The 20,292-nt window shown below is 37.9% G+C and overlaps 1 protein-coding gene across 1 annotated transcript; it reads left to right on the top strand.

The window, feature by feature from the left end:
* The first annotated feature begins 795 nt into the window (after positions 1-795).
* LOC124544608 (innexin inx2-like) lies at positions 796-3,773 on the top strand. Its single transcript, XM_047123202.1, has 2 exons — positions 796-986; positions 1,075-3,773. Exon 2 carries the CDS (start codon positions 1,332-1,334, stop codon positions 2,412-2,414), a length of 1,083 nt encoding a protein of 360 aa, XP_046979158.1. The 5' UTR covers positions 796-986; positions 1,075-1,331; the 3' UTR covers positions 2,415-3,773.
* Positions 3,774-20,292: the final 16,519 nt, after the last annotated feature.

Raw genomic sequence — 20,292 nt, 5'->3', positions numbered from 1 at the left:
TGTCTCACTGTTTCTACTGTCTTACTGTTCCCACCCTTACTCTATACTACCCGAAAGCAGACCCACCTTCCTGATGGCACCGCATTCTGTCACACCAATTTGGTGTTATCATGACATCCTACCTGACTGCTCTCAAAGCTGTACGAAGACAGTGTAAGCTGATGAAACAGTGGTACCAGATGCCGCTCTGCTGTTGGTTTTTCTGATGGTTTTCCACTGAAGCAAATCGACCTTGCCAAAACCTGGCATAAATAAAAACAAAATTGTAATATTTGTTAAAATATTGTACAAAAGAATACTCTTATAAAAACTTGTAACCACAATATCTGAAACAGATGTAACAGAATGTTACTGAAAACCAAGAAGCAGTATGCCTTCTAGGGCCAACAGGCCCTATGTATAATACATATCTTCCTGTGTATTTACGTATCCTGTCCATTGCCCTGTATGTTATTTTTGAATAACCCATTTCCAAACAAGCTATACGCTGCACAAGCAATGTTCTTGTAATAGTGCATGCAGTGGAGTACATAGAGAAACATTCTCATTTGTGTATTAATTGCAATTACGACGTCCATTTTCAACAAGAGAAAACGCCAGCAAACATTTTTTATAATGTTTCTTCACATATTTCTAGAAATTTGTGTACATTAACTTTGATCGTGCAAACTCTTTCACATTAGTAATACGTAGCTTTGCAAGACCATTCAAAGTAAACCGAATCCTGTCGGTACCTAACTACGGGAACTACATGATCGTTTGATTTCATTATGAATGTTGCAATTTCTGTCGGACTAAACATAGCTGAAACACGATTATCGGGATAGAACTCATGAAGTATATTTTATCTAATCTTTGACTACATATTTTACACCTCATTGAGGTATTTGTGTTCACTCCGCTTTGTTCGCATACCGCAAATTAGGAAGGTTCTCTGGCGGAAGTGTGAAAGGAATGTTTCATTTTCATAGAGTCACAGGCAGTGGGTGAGTGCGGGTATTAAGGTGGTTGTTTCCTGTGAATACCATATCTATTGTGGAATTCTGCCAGTTTGATTTACGTTGCGACTTTCAGCATACCACGGTGCATCTTCACATTGTGTCTGAAGAACGTAAGCAGTCTTTCTTTTCTTTCTTCGAAGAACATTGGACGAGTCATGGACGATGTTAGCTTTGCGGTTTCTTTATGTTGAATGGAAGACGTAACTGCAGCTGCAATCCAGTTTCTCTGTATAATATAAAAGTGATAATTTTACTGCAGCCACGAGAATAAGTGAATTGTGGAGTATTCCTTTTTAAACACTGCAAACAGCTTATTCGTAGAAAACAATCATGTTTGATGTATTCGGCTCCGTGAAAGGGCTTCTAAAGCTCGATTCTATTTGTATTGACAATAACCTTTTCCGCTTGCATTATAAAGCCACGGTTATCATTCTAATTGCATTTTCTTTGCTGGTAACTTCACGCCAATATATTGGCGACCCGATAGACTGTATTGTAGATGAAATTCCACTTCATGTAATGGACACCTATTGCTGGATTTATTCAACATTTACCATTCCTAATCGTTTGAATGGAAAGGTAGGCAAGGAAGTAGCACACCCAGGAGTGAGCTCACACGTGAGTGGCCAAGATGAAGTGAAATATCATAAATACTATCAGTGGGTGTGCTTTGTGCTGTTCTTTCAAGCAATTTTGTTCTATATCCCAAGATACTTGTGGAAGACGTGGGAAGGTGGGCGTCTGAAGATGCTTGCCTTCGAACTGCATAGTCCAGTTGTATCTGAACAGCATAAAAACGAGCAAAAGAAGCTGTTGGTGGAATATTTTTCTACCACTTTGCATACCCACAATTTCTATGCCTACCGGTATTTTCTGTGTGAAGCCTTGAACTTTCTCAATGTTCTTGGGCAGATTTATTTTATGGACTTTTTTCTGGATGGCGAATTTACGACATATGGTGCAGATGTTGTCAAGTTCACAGAGATGGAGCCTGAACATAGGACAGATGCAATGAGTAGAGTATTTCCTAAGGTAACCAAATGTACGTTCCACAAGTATGGTCCTTCTGGATCTGTCCAGACCTTTGATGGGCTCTGTGTCTTGCCTTTAAATATTGTCAATGAGAAAATATATGTGTTTTTGTGGTTCTGGTTCATAATATTGTCTGTTCTGTCTGGCATTGGTGTTGCTTATAGATTTGCTGTTATGTTTGGCTCTCGTATGCGTATGTATCTTCTTCGTGCCCGTTCTCGCCTTGCCCTGCAAAGCCAAATAGAAATAATAGCTAAGAATTGTGAAATTGGTGACTGGCTGCTTTTATACCAACTTGGGAAAAATATAGAACCTCTTTGTTATAAAGAATTCATTGCGGAACTTGCTGGAAAGTTGAGTACCATGAAGCAACCTGCTTGAGACTAAAGCTCCATTTTACACTTGTGCCTCGGCTTTTATCAGAGCAAAATTTTTTTTAAAGGTTTAGAATCTGAAAGCGTGTTAAATTTTTGAATCTTGTTAAATTAGGTTGAAAATGCTGAGATGTGAACATACAATTTTCTTTAGTACATTACAATACAGAAAACTTTGAAAGCTCAGCATTATGGCAAATGTGCAAAAGATCTGCTTAAGTTCTTAATTTTGCTTTTGAGAACAATTCAGTTCAAATTTATTGTTTTACAGTTTTAGATGTCTCAATCCAAAATTCTTTTTCTAGTCACCGTGAATATTGCTGACTTAAATGTGTGCACAGATGGAATGTGAAAGTGTAAATCATTTTAAGTGGTCGCTTGGTTATATGCAGTTGGAATTTCCTACTTACCTGTTTTGTTTTATTCTTGTGGGCCACTGGTGTGTATGGTGAAGGAAAATTAGTGCTGTGATGAACTAAAGACTGTTGTATGCAATTTATTAATTTTTGCATAGATGTTGAAGTCATTATTGACACAAGGATCTGATGTCCTGGAATATTTTTTTTCTTTTATTTTTATGTTTTTTTCTGAGTCACTTTTCATTTTTCCCTAATGCAGGGATATCATTAGAATATTAATCAGACTTTTAGCGCTTAATCTTGCTTCTATTGTATGTTCTTGCCAAAGTGTTAAGGGGCATATAATTGCTATTGGTCTACTATTGTTTTAGTTTAAATTTGTTAAAACTTTGATTCCTTACAATTACTTATCATTGCATAAAGAACATTAACACATTCCTGCTTTTTAAGAAGTGGACTTACATGTCAATGTAATTATTTTGCTTATAGCTTTTATCCGTTTGGTGGTATACATGTAATACAAGTAATGAACTGTGCCGAATATGGTAAGACTGTTTTAGGTGAATTGTTTTACAAGGCAGCTGTTGATGCATTTTACAAGGCAGCTGTGTAATTCCAAAGTAGATTCAGTGGACTGTGTAACATTCTTAAGAATATATTTTTGTAGATCTTGCCACTGATTTGGTTGTTGGTATTTCATTTTTGAAAATGACTTTGTGTATTTTTGCCAAGGTAAAAATTTTGTTGAGTAACCAATCATGAAAGTTTTATGTTGGTGATGAAATGTTTTTGAAGATCTGCTCATGTTTGTGTTCATCTGTTCCTGATTAAAGATGTACATGTAATCAGTATGTTTACATCTTAATGTCTTCCAAGCAATATCTTTACTTGTTAATCCATGTTTTACATGTAGGAAGAAAATTTTCTATAAATTTATTGAGACAGTGTTTACTTTTTGTACTTTTATATAATAAATTGTGTAGAAATAAATTTAATTGCTCATTTAAGGTGTTTACATTACTGCCCTTCCCATTTAACAGGCTAGTGCAGACATGAGTACACTTGAAATATTCTGCTCATTGCAGACTCCAAAAATAAGTACTATTGCAAGATTAATGAGATTAAACAGTTGGTCCTATATGTTTGATACACGTATCCTTGCAATATGTGTGAAATGAAATGTTTGTGAAGATAATTATTTGGGTAAGACAGTTATTTCTGAAATGTTATGTCTGTGATAACTTCTTACAAAGTGGAATGTCAGTTTGTCCATGCTATAATGAAACTGACAAATTAAAGATGCGTGTGGGGCAGTTAGACAAACCTAGATTCTTGCTCTTCTAGCAACTGAGTTGTCAAAATGTGCTCTTTGGCTTGATGCAAAATTTCAGTCTAATGGCCGTCTTGTATTTTATAAATTCTACGTGGTATTGTACAGTCCTTGCTGCACCAGAATACTGTGAAAAAGTATACAGTAGAAAATGGTGTAGCCACAGGGTAGGCATTATTTTCAAAATGAGATATTCAGACTGAGGAGCTATGGTGCGTGTGCAGTTGCTAATAGTGTTGAAGTTCAGGATTTTAATTCCACAAAATTGTTTTGTTAAACAAAACTGCAGTGGGGTTGGTGCCCCCAACAGCTGACAGTGCAGTTGACAGCTGTCATCTTTGAAGCACAAACTGCTGTATGTGAAACATTACAGAGTTCTGGCAACACTAGAGGTGTTGTCACATAACACGTTTACAAAATCATGTACTGTGGTCGGTGGAGGTCTGCACAAAGCTCACTGCAATTATCAGGTGTTTTCTATGCCAAGTGGACTATAGCTGTAAGTCATAAATCAATTTTTTAAATCACTTTTGCTGTCCATTGTGTCTCTAATTTTGTGGTTGGATTTTAGAAAATCCTAAGAGTACTCAATCGTTTCGCAGGTGCCAGGACTAAGGGTGTTAAGTTATCAGTATTAATGGAACTGTTTTAAAAAGTAATTGCTGATTTTCATTGTGATCATTTCATTTGGAAGGAAATATACATCAAATATTATCCTTTATCATGTTTTCTCAATTTGAGTGATTGTGGATTTTTTCGTGATTTAAGAGGCTGTTGACTTCATTTTTATCAACATTTTTAAAACCATTCTTGACACTCTGAAGACGACTATGCCATTCCTTAAAATATTGTGTGCATCCTTGTGCACAATTATGTTGTAATTGATACACTAAGTAGAAAATCCTTCTAAAAGATCATTTAGTGTCACACATTCAATGAAAATCTGACACTGTTATTTTCAAAAGCCAGAGAAATTTGAGCAGTAAGTGTGAACCTATGCAATTTCGAAAATTTGGAACATTTTATTACACTTTTCTGCAACTCGAACTGTATGCAAAATAGCATACCATTCATGTTGTTTCCATTGTAGTAGGACTTGGTGGTGACCTACATATGAGTTTACATGTGGTGTCTGTGATGCATTTTGTATATGCTATAGTGTGCAAAGTATTTAAGAAAATTGCAAATCTGTGGAATGTAGTTTGATACAAGAGTGAAGCACAAAAACCTCATAAATGCACAATGTTTAAAAAATGAGACTTAGTAGTAGTAGTAGTAGTAGTAGTAGTAGTAGTAGTAGTAGTAGTAGTAGTAGTAGTAGTAGTAGTAGTAGGAGGGGGAGGGGGGTCATGCAGAAATTAGGGGACAATGTCGGGTGAATACCATTTCATTCTGTACATTTATCTCATATCCACAAGGTAACAATCTTGGATATATAGTGGATGCAGATAATGCGGTGCATAAAGTTCTGCTGCCGATTGGGCTAAACACATTGCAAGTAGCACAAAGACTGACTTAAATGAGGGTATGGACTGGAAGCTTGAGGTCTCTTTAGATTCCTGTGATTTCATCTTTGATGTCCAAGTAGTGTTTGTCCCCCAGAGTAATATTCTAAACTAGAAAAGGATACAGTAAAACAGTGACTGCCAGTTTCTTTCTAAATTCAATTATCTTTCGTGAAATAGATGTGAGCCCATTAATAAATGGTTTACCTGACCATGATGGCCAGTGGCAGTGAAAAAAGCATACGCATAAATCAGATTTAGCTAAGAAGGGTAAAGTTAAGTTTCACAGAATTTTTAATATTAACTTTACTGCATTATTCAAACAGAATTTACAGGATGAACAATAGGAAGTAGTTTACCAAAGATGCACAGTAGATGAGAAATTTTAATCTGAAAAAAATATTCTTGCATCATGAAACATAGTTTTCTTTTATAATGGGTCAGGGACATTAACAGAAACTGAGAGAAAGGGTAGATCACATTTTGCACCATGAAGTTAGGATTCTATTTTACACTGAGGAGTTATGACCACTAGAAGCACTATTCAAATCATTTGCCAATGAAGTTGGTGAATTCTTAATAACAGTAGCTGCAAACACAAGAACAAAAGTGGGCCATCAAAACAGATCTGCTGGACTTACTTGTGTAAGCATTGCACACTCCACCACCAGACTTCAGTTTTGCCAACTGAATTGTTAGAGATTGCAAAAATCTTTAGTTCACTAAAAAGCACTTCTGGCAGTACCAGTATTTCAATCACATTACTAAAATTTTGTGATTGTTTTGTAATGCTCTCCACCTCATGCTTCTTTCTTAACCATACAATCATTTACCAGGTGTATCTCCTGAAAGACTGCAGTGCACAACACTAACACAAATATACAAAAATTGATAAGCAGCTGACCTGAAATTATAGACTGAAGTCCAACCTTCCTATGTTCTCAAAATATATTGTGAAAGTAACTTAAAACAAATACTGAATCACTTTTCTGACAATGTCTTAACAGCAGCTCCGTTTGGATTCAGTAAAGACATTTCTATTGAGAAAGTGATATAGATGATGTCGTGAACTCAGTTGTGGTAGAAGCAACCAGAAAAATTATCCTGCTTGCCGTATGAAGGTCTTCGGCTGTGTAAATTATAAGTGTCTCCTGCAAACCTAAATTTTTGGACACTAAATACATCCCGCCTTTCATAGATGGAGTTACATATGAGCAGTAGAAAACAATAGGCCAAATTAATTAATGCTGCAGTGGGAATAAGGATACGTTTAGAATGGGGAATCATTAAATAAAATGCCCTGCAAGGTTTGGTTATTGGAGCAAACCTGTTATTGACCTGCATAAATGATTTCCTCTGAACACTGGAGTCCTTATCAAACACTGCAGTGTTTGCTGATGACACAGGTATATTATGCATAAAGGGACAAAACACATCCATAACAGACAAAATGGGATACTAATGGAACAGTCTTACAACTGGCTCACAGTAAGCTGATTAAACTCTAATTTTATATTCATACTACACAATTACAAAAAATTATGATGCAACAGTAGAAATTAATGACATACATTGGATAAGGCCTGCACTTACGAATCTCTTACTGTATTGACCTACATGTGGGATCACTATGACCCTTTGTGCACTTTTACACAATGTTCTATTGCATTTAATAAATTCAATAAATGTAAAAAAGCAAAAAAAACATTTATTCCGCAGAAGTGTGCAGCAGGTACTTTGTGTTGGGTTGATTACCAGTCATCTTGTGGGAATAGCTTTAGAAAGAAGAGATTCGGACACTTACGTGACAGGTATTTCCTAAAATTATTTGTGGTTAACAACACTGATGCATTCATGGCAACGCTATTTTACAGAGGTAGCCTGCAGTGGATTCTGCTGCCAGTTGACTCACTCAAAATACTTTGTGATGGAATCTGAGTAATACAAAGTGTCAATAAATGAACTAGAAGTACTCTGGTCTGGGTTGATACTGCTGAGAGAATAGCTCTGACAAGGTGTAGTACTGGTTGGACCAAGATAAATGTTTAAGGGTCATCGGCTTTGGCCAGTAACGTAATCTTAAAGGCTGTTGTCACATCATCTTTTTGTGCATGTATTCACAGTTTTGTTCTTAGTTGGCGAAGCCAATGAATTTGAAATTGATGTATAGCTTGGCCCGAGATATAGGTTAGGTTGGAAGGTGACAGTTCAGTTGTGAACTGGTGAAGGCAATGAATGTGATACTAAAAAAATATCTGGTTGTGGTGTCAGACACATCCGTTGCTTAACCCATTTGAAAAAATTTCCAGTAACATCACATTAGTCACCATATTGTTTATGGTGTTTGTCGCATGTTTCCTATGTCACTGGTCAGAAGCCGATGGCTTGTATCAAACATTCCTCTATATCCAACTGATCAATAGCCTTGCAAAACTCTTCATGCTCTGGTAGACTAGTATATTGCAGGTAGGATTCTAGTATATTGCAGGTAGGATTCTTTGAGCCCTACTACCATGTGTGAGTTCTTGGTATGTTAGTATTCATCCTCAAAACAGAACAGAAATAGTACTGAAAGGGAACTCGGGCAATACTATTTTTTTTTTATTTAGGTATCAAAAAGTATAACTTTCATGAGCCAAAGAGAGGCAAGTGGAGTTGAAGAAATGCAATCACATCAAATGGAAATATTGTAGAACAGAATTGTGGTGAAACAAGAGGTACCAAGTATAATTAGAATCGGGACATGCTTTATTGTAGATGGTCAAAGTGAGGCTTTATCGAGTGCAAGAAAATTAAGAACATTACAAATATTGATGGAATGGTAGACAGAATGGGAAGGTTTAGGGAGAGAACTTTTCTGAGAGTGTCACTTTTGTCCTCCTCCTCCTCTTCCTAAAAGAAAACAGGCAGGAAATTGAATTTCCAATGACCAAATGCAACAAAAAATAAGCTCAGTAAACTGTCAAACTGTAAGAAAACAGTAGATGATGTGATGGCCTTAAAGAAATTGAGAACTTTGAATGATCATACAGAAGCAAAATAACTGATGGAAGTAGGGAGGATATAAATGCAGACTGCCAAAAGCAAGTAAAGTGTTTCTGGAAAAGAGAGAGATCTGTTAACGTAAAACATAAATTTAAGTGTTACAAACACATTTCTGATAGTATTTGTAGGAAACGCAGTTTCGTATGGAAGTGAAGTGTAGATAAGCAGATCGGACAAGAAGAGAATAGTAACTTCTGAGGTATGATGCTATGGAAGAAAGCTGAAGATTAGGTAACTAAATCAAATAACTAATGAGGAGGCACTTGACAGAACAGGGGAAAAAATTGTGGCACAGCTTGACTAAAGGACACATCAAAGTACTTTCAATTTGATAATGGATGGAAGTGTGTGGAGTAAAGATTATAGAGGTAGACGAAGGGTGGAACACTGGTATCCTGGCCTGATGACTTTGAAAGCACATTGGAGAACACAGATTTACCGTGCCAGGCATAGCACTCCATCACTGATGACAATCTCTAATGAATGTTCTTCCTTTCTTGGGACTCCCTGGAGATGATTTCCTCACATGTGAATTTGGCACCTCTCTGAATTTCCGTTGCCCTCACATTTGCGAATGTGCACATTACTTTCAAATTATTATTCACACAGATTGCATATTGTTGTATTATGACTCAAATTTCATCAGTACTGCAAAAAACCTAGCCATTTGTATTGCTTCTGGGTGATTGATTTACGGGGCTAAGCTGCTAATGTGATTTCATTTGTGCAGGCTAAACATGCAAAACTTCATAGGCAGACCCCTTAACCCTTTAAGTGGGCATAACGGGTATGTCAGCCATTGCCTGCTTGTTTTCAGTCAAATTAATGGATATGTTCGTTCGCAGCATTCTGTGGCTTGTTGCCAGGTTGGCAGGTGTTGTAGCACTATTAGTTAATGCTTTCTCTACTAGATTATTCCCCTCATTAGTCGAGGTAATTCACTCTTGGCCAGATATGATGTTTTTCATTGTTTATACTGGTAACTCTCTGTTTGTTCAGTAAGGCTTATTGTATTTATGACGATGCCTGGGGCACTATCCAGATTTGGTTGCCAAACACACCATTGTTGTCGACACTGCGTAACAAAACATAAGGAGTTCCTCGACGTCGCAAAAAAATGAAAAACCGAAGAGGGAGAATAAGTTACAATGTGCAGAAACAAACATATGCGGGTGCAATGGAAGGAGATGTGTGATGGTCAGCATGTTCCACAACGATACATTTATAGAAGTAACTTCAAAGAATGGTATTGTGTGAAGGCCTAGCGGCGTCGTGGATTAAAACAAGAATTGGTAGACGTGGACAGGAGCAGTTCCTCGTTACAAAGCTACCAAATGGACAGGAGCAAAATAGTAAAATTTATCAGAAGGTTTTTTCACCATTTACTAGAGTTTTAGGTTTGAATGTTCCATATAAAAACATTACAACAAATAATGAATGAACAGTTGCCTGTATCCTATCCACAACAAAAACCATCAGCTAGATGACCATCTTGAACACCAAAAGCAACTTGTCTTATAGCCACAAATTTTCCAGAATTTTAGCCAAGCACACTGAAGAAAAGAACAACTAGGAGGTGTAGAGTATGCATGAGTAGACATCAACATCTCATTAATGTTAAGAATGTGAAGTTCCTCTATGCATCACTGTGTTTTAAAATATTTCACACAGAAATGTTGTAATGAGTGAATGGGGCACACAGTGTGACTACACCAGCCAGTGCTAGGGGGAATTGCCTACTGAGGCAGAGAAGTGTGCATGAAAAGTACCCACTTAGGGGGTTAATTAGAGAGATATTGGTCTATTTGGCTCCTGAACCAGACGTACGCATGTCAGCCCTCAAACTAGGCAGCCCATCATTGGAAGATATTTTGACTATCGCGCACAATTTCAAAATCGTACAGGCAGCAAACAAGTGCCACATTGTCTGACCACGAGTAGAATCAAGGATCTATGAACAGCTGGTCGTGCTCCACATCACGCCACAGGAACCGAAGTATCCGTGTCCCACTTCCAAGATGGTGGTGTCATGTTTCATCAGTATCAGCTGTGTCAATGACCTCTGAGTAGCTGGTCGTATGTCTCTCTCTCTCTCTCTCTCTCTCTCTCTCTCTCTCTCTCTCTCGCACACACGCACTCTCTGTCTCAATTGCTGGGGATGACCAAATACAATTCCACACAAAGGAAAGTGCATAATTTAGGTAGTAGTTCCTGGCCCCCTCCCCAAAGCAATATTTTGGCTGACAAATTATGTATAAACCTCATAATTGTGAGCAAAGATGTCCATTTCCACTTTTGCACACTATTTACAATATTATACGACACAGGGCTAAAGTGCTGCGGAGACAAATGACAGTTTTTCCATGAGCAAGTGGAACACTTCATGCACTTGCTAAACAGAAAAAGGGATGCAGTTCACAGGTGGCAAGATAACATTTGTCAACTCCGTACACCACCCTCAAAACTTAACAGGAGCTGCAAGCTTTCCTGGGAAACGTGAATTATTATTCAAAGTTCCTCCCACAAGTGGCACATTTCATGCAACCGTTAAGCCTGTTGCGGAAGAAGGGTGTTCAGTACATACGAACAACTACAGTTGAAGCGTATGCTGGAATTGGCACCTGGCCTTACACCATTTTCACCTTTACTGGTTCTGACTGCAGTTGCTTCTCTATGTGAGGTTGGCATTGTGCTGCCACATAGAAACAATGATGGTACTGTGGGCCAAAAGTGCTGACACACACACACACACACACACACACACACACACACACACACACACACACACACACAGTCTCTCTCTCTCTCTCTCTCTCTCTCTCTCTCTCTCTCTAGCGTTTTGAGTTTTCACTTAAGAAGTTCCATGTTCACCTCTTCCAGACAAAGTTCTCTTTAATCAAGGATCCCAAACTGATGGTAACACTATTAAGGCCACATTCATCTCTCTAAATGATTAACATAGTGCTCCAACTTTAGGTATTTTTCCCAAAATCTCGCAATTATACAATTAAATACAGCATAAAACGCAAATGCAGACAATCTGCCTTACATTCCTGTGGGTCCAGACCCAGACTTTCACCAGCAGGAAATCTTATGGAGACAGACCTTGGAAATATTTTCCTTAATAGCTTTATGAATCACTCCAGACACGCATTGCAGCCCAATATAACAAGTAGCGCAGTATGTGCTACATGGGTGGCCCACATAAATTTCAAAAATCAAGAGCACCAGACCTGCTCTAATACCTACAGGTATCTGTCAGTCATCAAAGATGTCCTCATAATAGATGCTGAAGCAGATACATGCATTGTTGTCATCCTAGCCACCCTATGGCCAAAGTTTTTTGAACTTCTTCATTGAGGTCACTGGATGACAGCCCTAGCAAAGCAACATGCTTACTGTCCAGACTTAAACAGGCCATTCAGCTTGTTCATGGCATGAGGCAACACCACTCCAATCTTCCACCCCCCCTCCCCCCATCTACTGGCAACATTGACTGCATTCGTTTGGTCCCTGTGTGCCCGTTGTTTCTGGGTTCCATGTGGCTAATAGTCATGGATGCCTACTTCAAATATCCATATGTGATAAGCATGGTGCATCCATCACTTCAGAAGCCACAATAAACATGTTAGCCCAGATTCTAGCCACTGAAGAGCTTCCCAGTTCACAGCATTGGCTTTCAAACAACTCTGCACATGAAATGGTGTAAAACATCTTTTTAGTCCACCATTTCCCCCATCCACCAGTGGGTGTGCAGAGCATATGGTGGAGACATTTAAGAAGCAAATGCTGAAAGCTGTCGGAATCATCATCACAATAGCAGTGCTTACACTGTTCCTGTGCGTGTACAGAGCCGGTGCCATTCAAGGTCATAGTCCAGCAGAGCTTCCTTAGGAGACAACTGCAAACACTCCTCCGCCCCATAGCTCCAGAAAACCCAGACCCAGCTTTCAGGCTGATACAGTAGAGTGGGTATGCACGTATCGAGTGAATGACAAGTGAACACCAGCAACAGTGGTTAACACCCATGGAAGGTGCATTACGTCAGTTGACATACCAAAATGTTTGGAGAGCTGCCATATAAACCAACCCTTCCCAGACCTGCCAACTGCTCCACCACCAGTGACACACTCTGAACTAGAAAGTGTGCCATTACCAGTCCCACAACCTCACAGACATAACTCCGACCCAAGAAAACCAGGGCCTGTCCATGTACAGCCAAAAATGCTTACATCACCACATCCCAGAATAACGCCATATGTTCTCAGTTTCTCACACTAGCTGGTGGGCTTAAGTGCTGTGACACCAATCATACCACCATTTCACATTCTGAAATGTCATCCAGGATGCTTCTGACCATATGTACATTTCATGGGAGAGGGATATGATATTCTGTCTGTAGACATCGAAAGTTCACCAGAGAGTGTGGAACTGGATCTGGCTGTTGCAGCTGCAAGCAGTAGCATCATTTTGCTGCAGCATGACACAGCATTCCACCAGCCAGTTCGAGCTCCTGGCTAACCAGTAGGTCCACACGCACAGTGAAATGTGACTCAGTGGCTTCTTGTTGTAACACATCATCGATTCTTGCCCTCCACTTCCACCTAATCTCAGGTTTTTCCTCTCAGGATTACTCACTGGACTTGTTTATCTGTAACGCCATCTCCACTTGTCCATTTACTTATTGTTTGTCTTTCTGTTCACACTTGGTGATCCGCCGTTAGTGGCCCCAGACCAGTTGGTCCAGCTTTCATCTGTTTTCTTTTGAGTCCTTCCCAACGTTTGGTAGAATTTTGATCACAATAAATAAAGTGCACAGGTATAAATAGGAGTAGATTGCATTCATTCATTCGTGTTTTGAGTATCCTGTCAGAAAGAAGAACCTGTATGGATGTGGACCAGGTCAAGGTATTCATTAACATAAAACAAAGACATCTTAGAAACTTAATATTTATATTGCATTATCAGTTCACGATAAGTATTCTACTTAATGCTGTTCACACTTATGCCATCTAAATTTAAATGAGTAAATTAGTAAAGAAGTAGCTACTTTAAAAAGAAAGTTTTACTATACAGCTGCTGTTTAACTGATGTTGGCAACTTAATATTTACTAAATTGGAATGGTATTTTTGCAAAGCTATATAACAAATATCACTACTTGTTTTGTTGCTTGCACAACTTTTCAATCCCTGAATCTAGATATTCAGATAATTTACAGAAAGAGTGGTTAATGAGGTATTTTTATTTTCTTTTCAATTGGTAGGGATTCTCAGTTTCTATCTTGATGTTAGATGGAAGCTTGTTGAATATCTTACTGTCAGAGTGCATAGCTCCATTCGGAACCTTGGACAAAGAGGCAAAGTCTACATAAAAATTATTTTTTGTGAGTTGTTTGTGACTGTGAATATCACAGCTCAGTTGAAACTGATTTTTTTGTCAGGTACAAAAATCACTAAGGGGTAAATGTATTGGGAAGTGAATATAAGGATCCCAAGATCATTAAGATGGCTTCTGTGAGATATACAGTTCTTTACGTTACATAACATTCTCACTGCTTTCTTCAGCTGGTCAAACAATTTATTGTCTTTACTTGCACTGTCCCAGAAGATAATTTCATAAGACAAAAGGAAGTGAAAAGCAAAATAAGCCAATGCTCTTGTCTTTAGATTGATAAAATGGGAGATGCTTCCAAGGACATAGCTTCTCAATTAGTTTATCCATGTGTTGGTTCCTTTTTAACGTGATATTCAGCTGGACCCAAGGAATTTACACATTGTGCTTCATTCTATGTATGATCACTAATGCCTACTTTTGATGCTGAAATACCATTATTGCATATTTGAAAATGCGTAACATGAGTCTTTGTGGGATTAATATGTAAACTGTTAGCTGTGAACCATTTGTAAGCCTGTTCAGGTACCACCTGAACTGTGTGTGCTAGGATTGAGTTTCGAACCATGATGAAAATGCTTTATTTATTTATTTCATCTTTGTACAAATTGAATAATAAATAATGGTACATACAATAATAAAGAAAACAGTTAAATCATATAGATTAGCATACAAATATACAATGAGTATAAGCTAAAATTTTAAATCTTCCTTTGCACAGTCAAAAAATACCTCTGTGACACAGAAAGCCTTCTTTTCAAGCCAATTTTGTAGAACAATTTGAAAGATTTTTTAATGATGTAGTGTGTACTTCTGGTGGCACTGCACTACACAGTTTTACTCGAAGGTATGTGTGGCTATTGTGAGTCTCGCTTATTCTTGTAAATATATGAAGGTGGTATCTGTTCTTTCGGACATGTCTGAAAGAACAGATACCATCGGTGTTTTCAATAAGCTTGTTCACAGACACTCTGTAATAATCATCTGCCCTCTGTCAAAGTTGTTTATCTCAACGGATTTCCCCATTTTCTGCTCATATTTTTGCTAGGATGGTGTAAATAATAACGGGACTATCATGACACACAGTCAATTTTAAAGTGGCCTAAAAGATACATTATTTACTGAAAATACCCACTGAACTTCTGATAGCCTTTTCCTGCTACATAAAAAACTTGTTTTCCCCAGTGGAGCTCCCACAAAGCAGTATGCAGTATGTTAAGTGGCTATGAAAAAATGCCTAATAGGAGCTGACCACTCACACATGCTCTAAGTTTATGTAGAAGATATATGACTCTTGATAATTTAGTACATACAGAATCTGTGTGGAGGTTCCAAGTTAATTTGGAGTTCAAACACACGAATTTTAAAGTTGCAAAAAAGAATCATTCACAACATGTGCTCTGCACAGCCGAGAGCATCATGTTGACCATTATTTAAAGACCTAAAAATGTTAACTGTCCGCTCTTTATACATCTTTGAGGTGGTTTTTTTCCTACACAGCAGATCTGATCTATTCAAAAAAATCATTTTGAACACTCTTATGACACAAGATCTAAAGAGAACTTTATGCTCACCTCTCATCACTTAAAACTACGTGCTCAGACTCCTCAGTATATAGCCATGAAAATTCACAACACAATAAAAGGGTGTGACATAATGAATATCAAGATAAATATTTTAAAAAGCAAGTTACATTATTTTCTAATAGAACGATGCTACTACTCTGTGGAAGATTTCATTAAGGACGAAGTGATACTTTGAGCTGGATACCTAAAATGGAATAAAAGTTTATGATAGTTATAGTTGATGTAAATACTGTAAGTTTGACAAATTTCAAGCAAGTAAACTCTCCACAAAGTATTATTGTAAGTGTGACAAAATTATAAATAAGCAAATTGTAACCTTGATATGTCTCCTGTACATCAGACATATGTTCTGAAACTGTGTATGTTATGAAATGAATAAAACACATTTCACATTTACCACCCCTCATCCCTAACCTGCTATCCCTCTTCTTCTATGCTCCAACCTCCCCTCCTTATCTCCACCACCAGATTGCTTCTTCCATAATGCGCTGTAGCTTGCAGACTTGCTTTGGCAGCCAGAGACAGTGGTCACATGTGTGTGAGTTGCATTTGCATAAATATGTTTGTGTATGTTGCCTAACTTAAAAGAAGGCCTTTTGGTGAAAAGCTTTCTTTGTAACAGTATTTTCATTTTGCCTGTCTATGACTCAGCATCTCCTCTAAATGGTGAGAAACAATCTATCCTTTTCATAATATTGTCATTGTTTCACACTGGAATTGTTCAATTTAGACAGAAAACTTAGCTAGCTTTTGGACAAATCCTTTTTCAAGCTAGAGAAACACACACACCAGTAATGTTACATTGTGCTGAATACAGTGTGCTAGGACTGCAGTTCTGCAACTTGACTGGGGTAATAGATTGGGTGCAGGGTTGTTACAATTTAATGTGACCAAAAAAATATGAGTATTATTAAACAATATTTAATTATGAAAATTTAATTAATATATAAAATGTTACATAGTTAGCATTACAAAAATTAAGAAGAGCTACCCTACTTATTGAAGACAACTATTTACAGTCAAAGGAATTTATTTTATTAGTATTGTGTTTTAATTTTTCTTGCAATGTAAGAAACATAATTAAATAACATTTAATTTCCAGAAAAAACTGTAACTTGATGTAGAATCATGATGGCTGTAAAGTACAGTTTAGTCCTTTTTGGAAGCGGGTAGAAATTTATAGACTTTTTCTAATTTCTCAGGTCTTTTCTCTCCTAAATTATTCTTTAATTTTGACCAAATGAGCCCATAGATGGAGAATATTCCCTCAATAGATGCAGCACTGGCAGGGGAGGAAATGAGGTTTTTCACAAAATTAATAAATTCTGTAGGCAAGTTTCCTTTTTTTTTCCAGGTCCATTGTCTTGCACCTTTTGTTTGGCTGGAACTGTGCTGTGACTGGATCAGAAAACATTGTGGCAGGAAAAATATCTGAATCAGCAATCCTAAAGACATAACACTTGCAATTCACTCTGGCTACATCTCTACGAGTCAGTTTTCTGCGCTTCCTTCTTGTTCAGCAGTTAATCTTCCGCCCTTAAATGTTGGATCTAACATATTAGCAAGATAGTGAAATGGTTCTAGTGCCATTCCATGTCCGGACTTCTTTCTAAAAGCTCATTTCATAGTTTAACAGTGTGTGCAATATTTATGCTATCTGCTTGAAAAGGTAGTTATAAGTTTACTTTTTCTCAATAAATGACAATGCCATCACTTGTCTTATGGAATCTATGGTGGGATTTTTCTAGAGTTTAATGAATACTATCCGATGATATCTGGTCTAACAACAACCACATGATTTTTTTACCTGAGCCTTATACATGAAGCAAAATTGATAAATTACTTTTGTGAAAATTTAAATCTGTGTTAATGTGTTATAGAAGACAAAAAATTAATTGTTATGTGGAACTAGAAGTCAGTAGTAGGAAAAGAAGTAACAATAGCTGGAGAACATGGACGGGGGGAAGGAAATGAAAGGGGGAGCCAGATGCTGGAGTTTTGTACGGAGCACAACTTGTGAAAGAAGGTTTTGTGCATAGAAGAGACCTGGGGTTTCTGGAAGATTTCAGATTGGTTATACAGTGGTAAGGCAGGGAGTTAGAAAACAGATTGTTAACTGCAAAACATTTTCGGGAGCAGGTGTTAACTCTGATCATAATTTATTAATTATGAAATACAGATTAAAGCTGAAGAAATTCTAGAAAGGTAGGAAATCAAGGACAGGAGTTGAAACAACCTGAGATTGCTGAGAGTTTCAAAGGGAGCATTAGGCAATGACTTGATGGAAGCACAAAAAAGAAATACAATAGAAGATGAATGGATAGCTTTGAGAGATGAAATTGTGAAGAGAGCAGAACAACACCTAGATGAAAAGACATGGTCCACCGGAAAGGAGATAAAACAAAAATGCATTAAATAAGCATAACTAAAAAAAATGAGATTGACAGAAAGCAAAGTGGAAATGGCTAGAGAATAAATGTAATGCTGTAGATGCATGCATGACAATGGGAAATATAAGAGTAGCGATCAAAAAGTAATACAAAACTTTTTTTTCTGAAAGCAGGTTGGTTTTTTTCAGGATTCCATTACACCATATACTAGGTCTACAACTTTGCTTCCAACGTTTTTTTCTCAAAGTTCAGGGCTTTATTGTGAAAAACTTACAAAAAAAATTATGATTCATAGTATTGCCTATCACTGACCACTACATTCTCCCATCTTTTGGATAGCATACTAATCCTGTGGCGGAAGAACTGGGCGTCTTTTGTGGGACTCCAGGAATCAATTCAATTTTGCACTTGTTCATACAATTGGAAGTGCTGGTCAGCCAGACCGTATGCCACTGATTGAAAAAGGTGGTATTCAGAGAGAGCAACATATAGAGGATACAGCGGGAGGGATAGGACTTCTCATTTCAATGTTTACACGTATATTTTGACGGGTTTTGCGACATGGGGTCGAGCACTGACCTGCTACAAAATTACCTGTACGTGTCTATCGCTGTATTGTGACCGTTTGTGTTTCAGTGCTGGGCTCGAACACATCAATTGCTTTCGATAATGATGTCCTGTGACCGTCTCCATATGTTTCAGTAGCTACGAAAATGTTCTGCCTTCCACCACCATGCCGGTCTTTGACATCAAAATCACTGTTCATAAGGCATTGAAAACATTCTCTGCACATTCTTCCACTAATAGTTTCCTCACCATAGGTCTTACCCAGCATTTTAAGAGCCACAGCTGCAGATTTCTTCATGTTAAAGCAGAAAATTAAAACTTCCCACAAATGGTGAGAAATGGGTACGTAAGTCGACGTATTTAATCAAGAATAACCTTATGATGCAATCACAAATCGACTAATATTTTTATGGCATTATGTTAACAGATGCCTAAGCTTATTGTATTACACCTATGGCCAACCACCAGAACCCCACTTACCGTTACTGCCGTCTATTGCAAAACAGCAGAAGCAAAGCTGTAGACCTAATATTATTCCTCACTCTTTTGGCCACGAAACACTATTCAACATAAACTCCATTCAATGTGATGGCCTTACACCACCTTATTGGGAGGGCCTGTTTGCCTGCATGGTACCACTCTACTGGTCAACATGAGATCTTGCTGCATCAATAACCTCCCCATCACCCACATACTGCTTTCTTTGGGGTGCATTCATCATTGAGCCCAACACATGCTTCGTTGCTAATTGTAGTCTTCTGTTAGCAGTGAGGAACCCGGCAGGTGCACACTTTTCAGTGCCTCAGCTGTTGAATGAGTGCAGCAGCACTATAAACTGAGGTGTCCAGTTATGCAGTGAGGAGGCTGATTGTGATTCCTTGATAACCTCAAATGAGAGTGTCTGCATGTTCCAACATTGCAAGAGTCACAGTTGTGTCGGCTGGCCAGCACGAGGAAGATCAGACAGGTTTGCGACACCTTGTTGCGATGATGCTTTCCTCAGTGACTCTTCCATGCTTTTGTTTAATGTCGCGTCTCTGCTGACATTCTACAAGCACTTATGAATATCTGTGATGCCGTGGTTGTCCGGCAAAATAAACTCAATGACATCTCTCTGCTTGCACCTGTGTTGCAGAGGCCATTTTGAAAGCTAAGTATAGTGCAGCTACCTGTCTGAACTTCAAGAAACCATAGAGGCTGAAGTGGGGATATTCCAGAATGCCCCACAACAAATACTGCATTTTTTCAATTGAAATTGGCTGAGAAAAAAAGTGTTGCATTACTTGCTGAATACCCTTCATAGACACCATATAAATGAAAACTAAAGAAATCTTTGAGAAAAGAGAAGCAACTATTGAATATTCAAATTTCTACTGGATGACCAAGGCACAACTATGGTAAGCATGTTTTAGTGGATGTAGGTTGCAGCTGTTATTCACAGATAGACTAATGTATGCAGCTGCATCAAACCAGTCTTCATGTTCTTCAGTGTCCATCCCTCACTGCCTAGCATCTCCTTCAACATGACTGTTAAAGTGGATTTTATGAAGGTATCTCTTCTATTATTTTCCCCAAATTAGGATAACACACATGACAAGCATGAGGTCTGATGACATCTCAATCATGAGATATGCTGAACTATTCCATGCACCATGGTAACAAGGGTGCTCACTCCAACAGAGCACCTACGTCTTTTTCAACTGCTTATAAC

The sequence above is a fragment of the Schistocerca americana genome, chromosome 8 (genome assembly GCF_021461395.2).
Source record: "Schistocerca americana isolate TAMUIC-IGC-003095 chromosome 8, iqSchAmer2.1, whole genome shotgun sequence".
Classification (NCBI taxonomy): Eukaryota; Metazoa; Arthropoda; class Insecta; order Orthoptera; family Acrididae; genus Schistocerca; species Schistocerca americana.
Note: the sequence above shows the minus strand (reverse complement) of the source record. Positions and strands in the feature narration are given on the sequence as shown.

Bases quoted from the DNA above. Each gene is read 5' to 3' on its own strand.
- LOC124544608 (XM_047123202.1), top strand. From the start codon at position 1,332: ATGTTTGATGTATTCGGCTCCGTGAAAGGGCTTCTAAAGCTCGATTCT.